Source organism: Pipistrellus hanaki (assembly GCF_964339955.1).
Source record: "Pipistrellus hanaki genome assembly, chromosome: 11".
Classification (NCBI taxonomy): domain Eukaryota; kingdom Metazoa; phylum Chordata; class Mammalia; order Chiroptera; family Vespertilionidae; genus Pipistrellus; species Pipistrellus hanaki.
This window is the reverse complement of record NC_140513.1, coordinates 33,610,763-33,626,909: the sequence shown is the minus strand read 5'-3', so window position 1 is coordinate 33,626,909 and position 16,147 is coordinate 33,610,763. Positions and strand designations below refer to the sequence as shown.

General features: G+C 36.7%; 1 protein-coding gene and 1 long non-coding RNA gene across 4 annotated transcripts in view; one reads left to right on the top strand and one right to left on the bottom strand.

Annotated features, from left to right (window-relative positions):
- The window catches only part of LOC311630442, a 930,538-nt gene that overhangs the window by 683,055 nt on the left and 231,336 nt on the right, over window positions 1–16,147 (bottom strand). The window lies entirely within an intron of this gene.
- The window catches only part of CEP78 (centrosomal protein 78), a gene marked incomplete at its 5' end in the record, with an annotated part of 32,613 nt that overhangs the window by 14,379 nt on the left and 2,087 nt on the right, over window positions 1–16,147 (top strand). For all 3 annotated transcript variants that reach the window (XM_084899425.1, XM_084899424.1, XM_084899426.1), the window contains 5 exons: window positions 2,654–2,789; window positions 4,566–4,611; window positions 6,532–6,660; window positions 11,776–11,853; window positions 15,045–15,211. In XM_084899425.1, the coding sequence (XP_084755551.1) occupies window positions 2,654–2,789; window positions 4,566–4,611; window positions 6,532–6,660; window positions 11,776–11,853; window positions 15,045–15,211 (556 nt within the window). The remainder of the gene's footprint in view (window positions 1–2,653; window positions 2,790–4,565; window positions 4,612–6,531; window positions 6,661–11,775; window positions 11,854–15,044; window positions 15,212–16,147) is intronic.

Here is a 16,147-nt window from a genome sequence, read left to right as displayed (position 1 = left end):
TTCTACTAAAAGTCATACCCTTATGTCTTCTGGTGTGCTAAAATTGAAGACTCTTCTCATTATATAGTTTTTATGGTAACAAACAGTATTAACTACATACATATTAGGATGACTAATTGTTCTGATACAGATTATGAGAATTTGTAGAATGTAGAAATAAATAATTTCAGAACGAGATGCTAATATTTTCCTTTGTTTAACATATTTTCTTGTTTGGCTTCATAAAAAGTTTATTATTTTAAATATGTTTTCTAGTTGATGATTATTTCTAATGCTTTGCAGTTAAAACTTGGGGTGCACTTTGATAATTTTATCATTGTGTTTGCATGGTGATTTTTTTAAAATAAAGAATTATCTATCCTTTTGTGCTATAAGAAATAGAATTTCTTCTAAGTTCCACTTTTACTTCTTATTCCCCTCTTGGAAATTCCCACCTAAAGTTGTTGAGGGAGCTAACACTTTGTTTCTTTCAATTATTAAAAAAAACACACCTGCCGAAACTGGTTTGGCTCAGTGGATAAAGCATCAGCCTGCGGACTGAGGTGGTCCCTGGTTCGATTCCGGTCAAGGGCATGTGCCTTGGCTGCAGGCACATCCCAGGTAGGGGGTGTGCAGGAGGCAGCTGGTTGATGTTTCTCTCTCTAGCTCTCTATCCCTCTTCCTTCTTCTCTGTAAAAATCAATAAAATATTTAATTAAAAAAAAAACACCTTAAAGTATATATAATCCTTATAAAATAATTTTTTTTAAAAAGGAAAAAATATCCTTGGATGAGGATTAAACAATAACAATAATAATAATGTATTTAATAGTAGTTGGTAAGAGTGTTTATTAAATCGGAAGAAATCTTATGATTTGCTTACAGTTTTTATTTCCAAACAGTGATATTTTAGTAGTCAAGTAGTAAATACAAAGAAATTGAGAGTATTACACTAATTATATATTATTAAAAGTTTATATCATGTATAAGAGTCTTAAAAGTAACTAAGTTAGTGTTTTAATATAATATTAGAAGTGGAAACACATAAGAAAACATTCAAATATTAAAAAATAATTAGAAATTCTATTATTTTAGTACCTGGTGTTGTAAAAGGGCATCATGGAATGAGAATAGAACAATAAAAATTATTTTTCTTACTTAATTAAACAAATGTACAAGTTTGTGAGCTTGCTGAGCTATTTTAAGAGTAATTTTATTTCTTGGGCTTTTTTTTTTATTTGCCTCAGTTATTTGGAGACATAGAGTTAAGCCAAATAAGTGTCTGGCTATATATTTATGGATTAAATAATTGTGTGAATTGTGTCACATTCATATGACACAATGATGTGTACATTAAAAAAAGGAATTTATTAGGATTTTTTAAATCTAACAAGAGAAGTGTAAATTATTTTGGTTTTCATTACAAATATTTTTTGCTTTCATTTATGAAATTAAAGAAAAAGGTATACACATACAAATCACAGATACACAAACATTATTTGTTTGAGGATAAATAACAATATAATAGCATAAGATGAACTGAGGTCCTATATATTTTAAGAGATAATATAAATATATCCAGAGAAATCACACAGAATTATGTGATTATCAGTAAACTATACTACATGAAATATTTGTCCTTGACTACCACATATGCTTTATTTTGCATACTAATGTTGCTTAAGTAGATCTTCTATAGTAAAATAGATTTCAAGGATAAATATAACCATATATAATTTGTTTTCAGTAACAGTGAAAATATTTAAATGGGATTTTTAATATATGGTTTGTCCTAAAGAAAATATTAAAATGTAGGCTAGTTTTTGCTACCAAATATTTTATGTAATGATACTTGACTCTTTGGTATTGAAATGTAGGATAAGTCTTCATATTTTGATCTTTTATCCAGTGGATTTTATTTCTTTTGTGTTTTCTACATGAAATAAAAGGAACAATGAAGGTCAACAGTTATAGTAGAGTAACTTTGATCACCTACCACCCAGCAACTTTCAGTCTTGTAGCCTTGATCATTTTTACATAGCAAAATTAATCTTAAGTTGAAATTTTGGTCTACTTCAAAAGATTCTGATTATGAGGAGTCGTAGATATCTGTTTCTCTATCTTTGAAATTCAATAAACTAAGTGTTTCTGCATAGTACATAAAACGTATCCTGTATAATTTTATTTCCTTGATATATTTTTTATTTACTTTTGCATATTCTGCACATTTAATGTATTTTAGTTAAAATATTAACTTGTTACATATTTTTTTTTAAAATATATTTTTATTGATTTTGTACAGAGAGGAAGGGAGAGAGATAGAGAGTTAGAAACTTCAATGAGAGAGAGTCATCTATCAGCTGCCTCTTGCACACCCCCTACTGGGGATATGCCTGCAATCAAGGTACATGCCCTTGACCGGAATCGAACCCGGGACCCTTCAGTCCCCAAGCCGATGCTCTATCCATTGAGCCAAACCGGTCTCGGCTTGTTACATATTTTTAAACAATGCTGGCTTATGTAAAAACATTTTTATAAAATCACTGTTTTTAATGGCTTTGGCATCATTTTTAAGTGCCTGCTTGCATTTTTTTTTAAGTGTGCATATGTGCTAAGTGTTCTGTAGTCCTTGAATGAATACTGAATCTTTCTTTTAATGTTTTCTCAAACATAGGATTGGCTACAAAGAAACCTGCAAATAATGGAAGGAAACACTCCCTTGGGAAAGACAATTATGCTCCTGAACCTCTGCCGCCGGGCGTGTCTGGTTTCCTGCCATGGCGTACTGCGGAACGTGCAAAAAGGAACAGGTACAGTATTTTTATTCCCTATCTTTAGGAGTTTCTATTATGTGGGAAGGAGCTCTCTGGCTGTTTCTATAGGGGATAAAGATAACTCACACAATGTTTTTTGCCTAGAGCACCTTTAAGAAAGAAAAACTAAGGTAATTATAATTGGGAACTTAAAGTTATTGCTTAAGTATCACAACAGATTTAACCCAGTAGGAGTCAAGATGAGACTAAAATTATCTCTAATTGTGTGAATAAGAAAGATTTCATTAAAGGCTGGTACAGTTGAGCCAAGCCCTGCAGCACAGAAGTAAGAAGAAGTATGGATTAGACTTAATGTAACTCAGTCAACTGTCATAACTCATTTTAGTGAATTACACTAGATTTAACTAGTTTTAGCTGAATGTTTACCCAGGGGATAGCTGTTTATAGTAGTATTTGTCATTGAAATGTAGAAGTCTTTTTAAATAGTTGAACTATAATTTTAGGCTTGCCAGTGAATTAGATTGCTATAAATTATGTTCAAATGACTTACTTGGTAGTATTCAAGAAATTGGGGTTTCACAATTGCTTAAGAAAATAGAATTGATTTTAAATAGGACTTGAAGTAGGTACTATGTAAAATTTTTATTAAATTGCTCACATTAAATTGATCATGTATAATGATCAGATATATATTGTAGTCTCCATTGGTCGACTGCTAATGTGAATTATTATTGTATTAGGGGCCTAGTGCACAAAAATTGTGCACTGGGGGAGGGGATTTTCTTAGCCCAGCCTGCCCTCCCTCACATACTGGAATCCCTCAGAGGATGTCCTACTGATGGCTTAGGCCTGCACCCTATTAGGAGCAGACCTAAGCTGCAGTCTGGCCTCCCTTTGCAGGAGGCAACTGGGCTGATCAGGGGAAGGTGCCAGCCCTGTCGCCCCCTGCTGCAGCCATTGCCAGTCACCGCAGCCACCAAGGTGTTTTCATCAACACGGACTCCAGTCCCTTCACCATGAAAAAAATGACAACTTTCTTTAAGCATTTTCAAGATGTGTCTTTCATAGGATATGACATTTCTTTATTTTTCCTTTATCCTCACCTGAGGAAATGTTTTCATTGATTTTTTTCCCCACTTCCCTCCAATCCCAGGCGTGGCCTCTGCCCTAGGCTTTAGGCTTGGGAAGAGGGAGGCCCTCACCCCACCCCTCTGATGGCCAGCTGGGAGTGACCTGGGTGCCGAGGAGGTTCCCCAGACCCAGGTATGTATGCAAATTAACTGCCATCTTTGTTGGGTTAATTTGCATACTCGCTCTGATTGGCTGTGGGCTTAGCGGAGGTATGGTCAATTTAGATGTTTCTCTATTATTAGGTAAGATAAACTATAGTGCCGAGGTCCCAGTCTTTACACATTAGTTTTATTATTTAGTGGTTTTGTATCTTTTTTTTGAGACTCTAATCTCAATCCATCCTAGTCTTAGGAGTCATAAATTGAAGAACCATTAATATCCCCATTAAAGAAGTTAGACTAGAAATCTCAACCATCCTGACATAGGAACTGAAGGTGCCTCTCAGCAGTTCAGAATTATCACAAAGCTAAAATGCTAAATCCTATTCAGTTATCTCCATAACAGAGCCTTACCGGTCCTAATTTTGAGGAGCCTTTAGGAGCCTTACCGGTCCTAATTTATTTATTGTTATATAAAATTCAATATGGATATTGTACATAATCCTGACAAGTTTTATTAACTGGGGTTAACTGATGATGTACTTATATTAAAATATAATTTGATTTGTTGATATTTCTTTAGGGGTTTTCCATTGATCAAAACTCGTGATTCATATAATCAGTTGAAGGTATGTAGCTGCCATATTTATAGTACATAGGGGGTTGAAGTGGAAAAGCTGCAAGGTTGTTCTCTTTGCTATTTATTTATTTATTTTAATATATTTTATTGATTTTTTATAGAGAGCAAGGGGGAGAGAGAGTTAGAAACATCGATGAGAGAGAGTCATCAATCAGCTGCCTCCTGCACACCCCCTACTGGGGATGTGCCCGCAACCAAGGTACATGCCCTTGACCGGAATCGAACCTGGGACCCTTCAGTCCGCAGGCTGATGCTCCAACCAGTTTTGGCCTCTTTGCTTTTTAAACTGAACAGAGCCTTGAAAGAAACATTTTCTTTCCTGAAAAAAATCCATTTAAAACTCATCAGGTCACTCTCCCAATGCCACCTTGTAATTGTGTGGATATGGCACACACTGGGGGCATTGCGGTTTCAACTGTAAACAAGGAAGCCATTTCTCTAGTCCACAAATCGGCTGTTACCCAGTGAATGAATGTGACTGCCATTACTGATCCTGTATGTGGAGCTGTTATAGTCAGGAATGTTCTGATGTTTTCAAGAAATCTTTTTTATATATATATATATTTTTTTTATTATTAATTTATTATTTTTGTACATATACCAATGCCCCCCCCCCCCCTCCCGTACATACCCTCCCTCCCCAGAATTTTGTGTCCATTGGTTGTACTTATATGCATGTATACAAGTCCTTCGGTTGATCTCTTATCTCCCCCAGATCCCCCCAACCTCCCCGCTGTAATTTGACAGTCTGCTTGTTGCTTTACTGTCTCTATATCTATCTTTTGGTTCATCAGTTTATAATGTTCTTTATTATCCATAAGTGAGTGAGGTCCTGTAGTGTTCCTCTTTCATTGACTGGCTTATTTCACTCAGCATGATGGTCTCCAATTCCATCCAGGTTGCTGCAAACGATGAGAATTTTTTCTTTTTTATGGCTGCATAATATTCCATTGTGTAAATGTACCATAGTTTTTGGATCCAATCATCTGCTGATGGGCACCTAGGCTGTTTCCAAATCCTAGCTATTGTACTGTAAATTGTGCTGCTATGAACATAGAGGTGCATATATTTGTTTTCAAGAAATCTTATCTGGGGCTATTTAACTTTCTTATCCTAAATCCAAAATAAAGCCCCACATCCCAAAGTCTCTGCTCTCTCGGAACACTTCTCTCTGTCTGACCAAGAGCACACATGCTTTCTGTCATACTGCCTCATGGACGTAGACCGCATGAATCCACAGTATCAGGTTCTCCTCCCAGCTATCCTGGGAGACTCTGTGGTTGCTCTGTAACAGATAGAATCCCTGGATTGAGAGAATAGTGCTCTGGGCATCAGTACCAGCGCTGCCTGCCCAGAACAGTATTTACCATTGGCACCTTCCTTCACTGCAAAGTTTGCTGCTTGTGGTTGAAACACTATCTTAGTAACTTGACCTCGGTGCCATCCTAGCACACTTCTTTTTGATCTGTAAACTTTTTACAGGGTTGGATCAGGTCCATTTTTTAAATTTTGGAAATACCATATTGAACAACATTCCAGCGTCAGTGAAACTTGACAGGAGAGCTGTATTAGTACTATATAAGTACTATATAATTACTGTATTAGTACTAGAGGCCCAGTGCATGAATTTGTGCACAGGTTGGGTCCCTCGGCCTGGCCAGTGATCGGGGCAGATCAGGGCCAATTTTTTTTTTTTTAATCCGAACAATACTTATTCATAAAAAAATAAAGTATTACAAATAGTAGTGCATATGTTTCTTTTTTTTTTTTTAACCAATTGACCTCCCCCCAACTTCCCTTACTTACTCCCCCCCCCCCCCCCCCCCCCCCCCCGCTCCGTACATGTGTCTTTTAATATTGGGTAGCTGGTTTATCTCATCTCTTATACTTCCTGTCTTCTTCCTTCAAGCAATTAGATTTTCCCGTGACTGTGACAGTAGAGAGTCCTTCCTCCTCAGAAAATGAAGAGGCCGATGATTCTTCAGAAAGTGTTCAAGAAGAACCTGAGAAAACAAGTTTAAAACAAGAAGCATTACAGGTACAAATGAGAGTAGGGCAACTTGAGTGAGGCTTCTGTTTTCCCTTCCCATCTGCATTATGTTCTCTTGAGTGGTGCCTTTGCTTAGACCAGTGGTTCTCAACCTTTCTAATCGCGATCCACAGATTGAGAACCACTAGCAGGGTCGCCTAAGACCATCGGAAAACACAGATACTTACATTATAATTCATAACAGTAGCAAAATTACAGTCATGAAATATCAACAAAAATAATTTTATGGTTGGGGGTCACCACAACATGAGGAACTGTATTAAAGGGCCGCGGCATTAGGAAGGTTGAGAGCCACTGGCTTAGACCAAGGTGTAAGATTGATGTTTAACTCTAGGAAATAAAAATCAAAACATGCTATCACTAATATATTCCCCTTTCCTTAGAACCATAGAATTTATTCAATTTAGGGAGAACCTGAATGATCATAAGATAAATATTCAAGAAATTGAATGAATGTAGTCAGCTGATTCTGTGCTCTTAGTTTACAGATAGGGAAATTGATTGTTCTAGCTGAACTGTTTCTATAAGAGGAAAATATGACTTAATTTCTAGCAAAAGTAGAGTTGAAAACAAAAGTTTTGATGTTAGCCGTAACCGGTTTGGCTCAGTGGATAGAGCATCGGCTCGGGGACTGAAGGGTCCCAGGTTCGATTCCGGTCAAGGGCATGTACCTTGGCTGCGGGCATATCCCCAGTAGGGGTGTGCAAGAGGCAGCTGATCAATGACTCTCTCTCATCGATGTTTCTAGCTCTCTCGCTCTCTCCCTTCCTCTCTGTACAAAATCAATAAAATATATATATATATATAAAAAAAAAAGTTTTGATGTTAATATTACCCTTTTCTAAAATAAAATATTCTACATTATATTGCCTAATAAACCTGACATCTTACTTCTGTTTGTATGGATAAAAAAAAAATAATTGATTCACATGACAAATTTTTGCCTCTCATATATACCATATTTTATTTCAACTTTAATGCAGAGTTGGTAATCTGTAGTAAATAAGGGAGACAGTATTTAGGGGGACCTTGTCTTTTTGTACTACAAACTCTACATTTAAATTTTTTAAATATATTTTTATTGATTTCAGAGAGGAAGGGAGAGGGAGAGATAAAAGCATTATTGATGAGAGAGAATCACTGATTGGCTGCCTCTTGCAAGCCCCATACTGAGGATTGAGCCTGCAACCCAGGCATGTGCCCTGACTGGGAATTGAACAGTGGTCTCCAGGTTCCTAGATCAGTGCTCAACCACTGAGCTATGCCAGCCAGGCCTTGTTTAATTTTTAAAAAAATATATTTTATTGATTTTTTACAGAGAGGAAGAGAGGGATAGAGAGTTAGAAACATCGATGAGAGAGACTCATCGATCAGCTGCCTCTTGCACACCCCCTACTGGGGATGTGCCTGCAACCAAGGTACATGCCCTTGACCGGAATCAAACCTGGGACTTTTCAGTCCGCAGGCCGACGCTCTGTCCACCGAGCCAAACCGTTTTCGGTGGGCCATGTTTAATTTTTAAAAAATTATTTAACATTTTATTTTAGTATAAAACTTGGAAGATTTAGAACTAGTTATCCCATTTAGAACTAGATTTAGAACTAGACTATGGAAGCAATTTGATTTTCAAAAATGAAAGCAAATTTTTTAAGTTAAAATTAATGACAACAGTATAGAGAAATTTTAAGTACTGAGAAAAATATGAAATGTAGAGTGTGAGGAATCTGTCATTCATATAAAATTACCCCTTTTGTCTTGTAAATGAGCACCTACAACTTATAGCACTGAAATGGTTTAGTCTTAAGTTTCAGAGTAAGACAAGACCCTAAGCATCTAATTCCCATTCATTGTCATTTTAAATGTGTTGTATTCATTTCCCACCGGGTGACTAGAAGATTGTATTTAGAAAAGCGATTATAGACATTAGGGAAGACCAAAGGGGTTAGAAACTGTAAGGAGGTACTAACTGATTCAAGATGCATGAGGACCCTTCCAGCTCCCAGATGTCCATTCAGAGATAAAAATTAAGTAAATTGTATATATTCATAGAGTGGGAAAACTACAAAGCAATAAAATTGAATGAGCTAGAGCTACAGGCAACAGTGTGGATGAAATTTTTTAAACACTTTTAAAAATTAAATTTATTGATTGATTTTAGAGGAAGTGGGAAAGAGAGGGAGAGAGAAACATCCATTGTTGCATTCATTGGTTGATTTGTATGTGCCCTGACCAGGGATCAAACCCACAACCTTGGCATATTGGGATAATACTCTAACCAGCTGAGCTACCTGGCCGGGGCCAGTGTGGATGAATTTTTAAAAACAATGTTGAGTGAATTAAATAAGATACAAAAAACTGCATACACTATGATTCTTTTCACATGAAGTTAGACATTGATAAAACTAAACTATTTTGTTAGGTATGTATGAATATAAAAAAAATGATTGTTGGGAAATAAGGTTGGTAATTTAACTCCAGGAGGAGAAGAGCGGCTTGTGATGGGGAGAGAACGTGGGGGGTTTTTGAGATGCAGACAGGTTTTACTTACAGACTTGAATGGTAGTTAGAAAAGTAATCTCCTTATTTGTCACACTGACAGTTTTGTTCTGTGCTCTTTTCATATTCATATATTTTGCAATTAAAAACCTGCTTAAAGTCAAGACCAGTTTGGCTCAGTGGATAGAGCATCGGCCTGTGGACTGAAAGGTCCCAGGTTCGATTCCAGTCAAGGACATGTACCTTGGTTGCTGGCACTTCCCCATTAGGGGGTGTGCAAGAGGCAGCTGATCGATGATTCTCTCTCATTGATGTTTCTAACTCTATCCCTCTCTCTTCCTCTCTGTAAAAAATCAATAAAATATATTTTTTAAAAAAACCTGCTTAAAGAAATGGTTGCCTCTAGAGAGGTGGATGTGTGCGTGGAATGAGAGACTACAGTTGACCCTTAAACATCGTGGGGGATGGGGTGCCTACCACTTGCACAGTCAAATGGTCAAATATAACTTAAGTTGGCCCTCCACAGTGTTACACGGATTCCCAACCACCAGTTAGTTGTTCAAGGGTCAACTGTACTTTATTTTAAGCCCTTTGCTACTGTTTGCATTTAAATGTTCATCGTTTAGCATTAATTGAACATATTCTATGAACCAAGCACTCTTCTAAGTTTTTCATATGTGCCAACTCATGTAATTCTCATAAGAACTCTATGATATGAGAACTTATCTCCACTTTATAGATGATTAAATTGAGGGCTATAATTAATGAATTTGTCCAAGGTTATATAACTGATACATTGCCATTAGCAATCTTCTAGAAAATCTTAGAAGTTTTTTGGAAAGCATTTTGGAGATCTATACCTCAAAGTCTTAAAAATGTTCAGTTGCTTTAATCTCAAACTCTTAGATTTATATCATTAAAATTATGCTACCCCTACCCGATTTGGCTCAGTGGATAGAGTATCGGCCTGCAGACCAAAGGGGCCCGGGTTCAATTCCGGAGAAGGGCACATACCTTGGTTGCAGGCTTCTCCAATTAATGTGTTTCTCTCACATTGATGTTTCCCTGTCTTTCCCTCTCCTCTCTCTTCTACTCTCCCTAAAAATCAAGGGGAAAAAATCCTCAGATGAGAATTAATAAAAAAAAATTTAATTAAAAAATATACGCTAAATATGAAAAGAGCCACCATACATAAAAATAATTATTTTGTCTTATAATATTGAAAATTTGTGAAGAACTTAAGAGTATAACCATAAAAATTATTAATGTGGAGCAGTAAACTCTCAATGGAATATTTTGTGTCCCACTAAAAAAATGATTGATTCATGTTAAATGGAACAAACGAGTATAAAATTTGATGCACAACCTGATGGGAGCTTTATTCCAAAAAAATTTCAACTAGCCAATAAATAGCAGGGAGGAAGGAGAGCTGATGACAGGAAGAAAATTGCTCCAGAACCTTATCATTTGCTTGATCAGGAACTGACCTGAAACCCTTTGATGCATAGGTCGATGTTCTAACCACTGAGAACATGGGCCAACGCCCATATTTTAAAGAATATGAATTAGCCGAAACCGGTTTGGCTCAGTGGATAGAGCATCGGCCTGCGGTCTGGAAGGTCCCAGGTTCGATTCTGGTCAAGGGCATGTACCTTGGTTGCGGGCACATCCCCAGTGGAGGGTGTGCAGGAGGCAGCTGATCGATGTTTCTCTCTCATCAGCGATGTTTCTAACTTTCTATCCCTCTCCCTTCCTCTCTGTAAAAAAAATCAATAAAATATATATTAAAAAAAATAAAGAATATTAATTACTTTGTAGGAAAGGACACTTTTTCATAGAAATTCAACATTATGTTCAAATTCTCTCCACTAGAGGGAGAAACTGTTTCATGTAATTGAACTTTGATATGCTGTTTAGAACTGGTTATGAATGGAGTATTTTAGTCTACTGTCTCTGATTGTGATGTGGCTTGTTTGTTTGAATGTTTTCGTAAAAAGAAAAAAATTATTGAAGTTTAACATACATATGATTTAAAGTGCTTAAATCATAATTACAAAATAGCTCAGTGAATTTTTACAAACTTATACATTCATGTCTCCCATAAAGATAAAAATATTTACAGCTTTTCAAAAGTTCCCTTGCTCAACTTCTCTAATCAATATATCCTCCCTCCCCAAAAGTACCACCATTCTGACTTCTATCATGTGATAATTTGCTTTTTTTTTTTTTAATTGAGGCCTATCTAGAGTTATTGAACTTGTCCAAGATTAGAATCTCTGTGAAGTCAGTTTTAAATATTGAGAATATTCTGTAAATAATAGAGGAATTTTTATTTCTGATTTACTATATTATAGATATATGTGCCTTTTATGGTGAGCTGCCACAAATTATTTTGGAAAGAGAAGAAGCTAAATAAATAAATCTTGAACATGCTAATTTGATGTATTTTGGTAATTCACTATCATAGTATAAGTAGTGGATTATAATCCTGAAATCTGAGTTCAATTGTGGCTCTGCCTCTAAATCCTTGGTGAGATCTATAGCTGGGAAGACTTGGATATCACACTGTGAATAGCTAATGATATTTTCTCTATTTCCTCACACTAGGGAAAACTGGATGAGTGCCTAAATCAGTTAAAGGAAGAAAGAGTAATAAGGCTCAAGGCTGACAAACGAGTTAGTGAGGTAAACAAGTGTTTTCTTATATTTTGCAGAATTTTTTGGTTTTATTTTTATTTCATTTTAAGCCATGTGCACAGACCGTTTGTAAACTTTAAAGCTGTAATATATTACAACTTGGTTGCACCACATGAACTTTCGTATTTACTTATAGTTAGTGGTTATGTGAACTACCCTGTTTCCCGAAAATAAGACAGTGTCTTATATTAATTTTTGCTCCCAAAGATGCGCTAGGTCTTATTTTCAGGGGATGTCTTATTTTTCCATGAAGAAGAATACGGTACACATTTATGGTTAAATGAAAATAAAGGAAATTTATTACCTGTATACAGTACGGTAGTACAGTAGTTGTCAACACAAACCAGACAAACTGTGAATCCTACAGTATCAAGAATTTACTCATTTATTCAATGACGATCATGTCATCATCTTCTGGAACATCATCATAACAATCCAATTCCTGAATTTCCTGGTGAATTTCTTGTGACTCCTAGGGGGGGCCTCATTTTCGGGGGGATGCCTTATATTTCACTCAGAAGGAAACCTGTAAGTAAGTCTTATTTTTGGAGGATGTTTTATTTTCGGGGAAACACGGTATATTCCAGAAAGCATTTGTTAAAAATATATTTTATTGATTTTTTACAGTGAGGAAGGGAGAGAGATAGAGAGCCAGAAACATTGATGAGGGAGAAACATCGATCAGCTGCCTCCTGCACACCCCCCACAGGGGATGTGCCTGCAACTAAGGCACATGCCCTTGACCGGAATCAAACCTGGGACCCTTCAGTCCGTAGGCCGATGCTCTATCCATTGAGCCAAACTGGTTTAGGCAGCATTTTTTTTAATGTAAAAATCAGGGTTTTTTTTGTATATGTGCTTTTATATAACTTTAGCTTATTTTTTGTTCATGATGTTTGATTCAAGAAAGCACTTGTGCTTACACTATGTATAGAGTAACATAAAACAGTCTTAACAGTAACATGTTAAGACTGTTTACTGATATTGAATTAGGAAAGTGAATCATTTAAATAAATAAGTATAATATATTGGAAAATGCTAAGAATACAATGAAAGAAAAATATGTATTATGAGAATTACAATTAGATTAATGTGCATGAAAGCAGGGCATAAGCTTTAAAAAGTTCCGTATAAGTATATATTATTACTTCAAGCCCGATGCACTAAATTCGTGCAAGAGTAGGCCTTCCTTCCCCTGGCTGCCGGTACCCAGGACCCAAGCTTCCCTCCTCTGGCCGCCTGCAGGCACCCGGGACCTGGGCTGGCTTCCCTCCGGCCCAGGCCTCGTCAGGAAGACGTCCAGTCTAATTAGCATATTACTCTTTTATTATTATAGATAAGGTGAGTTTAGGGAGGAATCTCTTAAAGTGTATACATTGGATTGGAGGACATTTATTCAATCAATATTGAGCACCTGCTTATAGAAGGCCAAAGATGCATCATGAACAAAACGTATTTCCAAGAAATACTGGAATTGGGCTTATATGTGGTTTTAAATGAACAGATGATGAGGTGTGCAAGGGAGTAAATATTTTAAGAAGCCAAGGAGGCCAAAACCGGTTTGGCTCAATGGATAGAGCGTCAGCTTGGGGACTGAAGGGACCCGGGTTCGACTCCGGTCAAGGGCATGTACCTTGGTTGCGGGCACATCTCCAGTAGGGGGTGTGCAAGAGGCAACTGATCGATGACTCTCTCTCATCGATGTTTCTAGCTCTCTATCTCTCCCTCTCTGTACAAAATCAATAAAATATATATTTAAAAAAAAAAAAAAAAAGCCAAGGAGAATATTGGTAACCATGTAGTTAATAAATTGGGTATGGCTTAGGACTTCTAAATTTGCACAATTAATATTTTTCTCATTAAAATTAATCTTCATTGGGTCTGTTTGTGTTGCCCAGAGAAAGAGAACCAGCGATCAGACTCTCAAACCTCAGAGGGAAAATAAGGGGGGATGGGGGTAAGGGAAAGAGATCAACCAAAGGACTTGTGTGCATACATATGGGCCTAGTCAGTGGCCATGAACAACGGGGGGGTTGGGGGGGGGGGGAAAACACACATATCTAGGGAGGGGTTTGGGATGGGAATGGGGGACTAAGGACAATTATGTGAGACCATAATCAATAAAAAAAAAAATTAATCTTCAACATTCAACAGAGTTGTATTCCTTGTTAAATTTGACTCTATTTTATTTTCTAATTTAAAAGAACCCATAAGCAGCTTATTCTCTAATGTGAAATGAAGATTCATTGTGAAATTAACCAGTTAAAAATATTATCTTTTGAAGATCATTAATAAAACAATAATTTTTTTGTATTTTTTAAAATATATTTTTATTGATTTTAGAGAGAAGGAGAGACCGATAGAAACATCATTGATGAGAGAAAATCTTTTTATATATATATATATATTTTTTTTATTGATTTTACACAGAGAGGAATTGAGAGGGACAGAGAGTTAGAAACGTCGATGAGAGAGAAACATCGACCAGCTGCCTCTTGCCCACCCCCTACCGGGGATGTGCCCACAACCAAGGTACATGCCCTTGTTCAGAATCGAACCCGGGACCTTTCAGTCCACAGGCCAACGCTCTATCCACTGAGCCAAACCAGTCCCGGCGAGAGAAAATCTTTGATTGGCTGCCTCCTGCACACCCCCTTCTGGGGCTCAAGCCTGAAACCCAGGCACGTGCCCTGAGTAAGAATTGAACTGTGGCCCTAGCTGGTTTGGCTCAGTGGATAGAGCGTCAGCCTGCGGACTGAAGGGTCCCAGGTTCAATTCCAGCCAAGGGCACATGCCTGGGTTGCGGGCTCCATCCCCAGTGAGGGGTATGCAGGAGGCAGCCAGTCAATGATTCTCTCTCATCATTGATGTTTCTATCTCTCTCTCCCTCTCCCTTCCTCTCTAAAATCAATAAAATATATTTTTAAGAAAAAAAGAGTTGAACTGTGATCTGGTTCATGGGCCAATTCTCAACAAGCCTCATTGGCCGGGTGATAATTGCTTTATTTATATACTACCTAAGTGTTATATAAGAAACTTTGTTGAGTGGCTCTGGGTTTTGATAATTGTCTTTAATTAGTGAGTTAGATTAATTATAAATTTATTGCATTCTTAAATATTTAATAACTTTTCTTTTGATGACAGAGAAAATGTCAGATATTTTCAATCTTCTTTTATAGCTTGAACATGAAAATGCCCAGTTAAGAAATATAAATTTTTCTTTGTCTGAAGCCCTGCATGCACAGTCCTTGACAAACATGATCCTGGATGATGAAGGTGTTTTGGGCAGCATTGAGAATTCTTTTCAGAAGTTCCATGCTTTCTTGGATCTCCTTAAAGATGCTGGGTTAGTTAATTTCTCTCCATGCCATTTAGCTTTTTGCAATTATACTGGTATTTTTTGCTAAGGAACTTCGGCAGTTTCATGGTCATATTTAGTGCATAATTATAGGTAGTGTACTTAATTTTTTTAAATGAGGAATTACATTTTAAAAGAAATGCAAAATGGTGATCCTGCTTTGGTAAAGCAGAAGAGCCCATTATAAAAGAGTAACTTATAGATAAAATAATTAGTAAGCATAGTTTTGGGTAAAGACTAAATCAAGGTAATTTGAATTGGAAAATACTGCAGAAGGCATAGGAATTTCCCTACCTTTTATTCATTTTGCTTGTTAAATAAAATTAGAGTTAAAATTATTTTTGTCCTACACATAAAAATTATAACTAATCAACTGAGCATATATAGATCAGTGGTTCTTACCTGGGAGTGATTTTACTGAAAGAAGATACTAAAAGAGAGAATGAGAGGTTGATAATTGATGGAGTAATATCTGTGGGTGTATGGGTTGGTGTAGGGAAGGAAGGAACACACACATTCTTGGAAACTGTAGGGAAGAAAGGTGGTAAAGAAGTGTGGGAAAATGGCAATGGAAGGAGACTTGACAGGTTGGTGAACACACAGTACAGTGTACCAATGATGTGTTGTGGAATTGTGCACCTGATGCCTATATAATTTTGTTAACCAGTGTCACCCCCAGTAAATTCAATAAAAATAAAACCATGACACTGGGAAAAGATTTTTTTTAAGTGTGGGAAGAGAGTTGAGAGATAAGGACTGGGTACATGGTAGGTGGTGAAGCTACTAGTGAGACAGTTTAAAATGGAGTGTTAATAGGTAAGGAAATAAAATCAAATAGTGGTTAACACATTGTTGAAGAGAGAGAGAAATTTAAAGGATTGAATGAGCCGAAACCGGTTTGGCTTAGTGGTAGAGCGTCGGTCT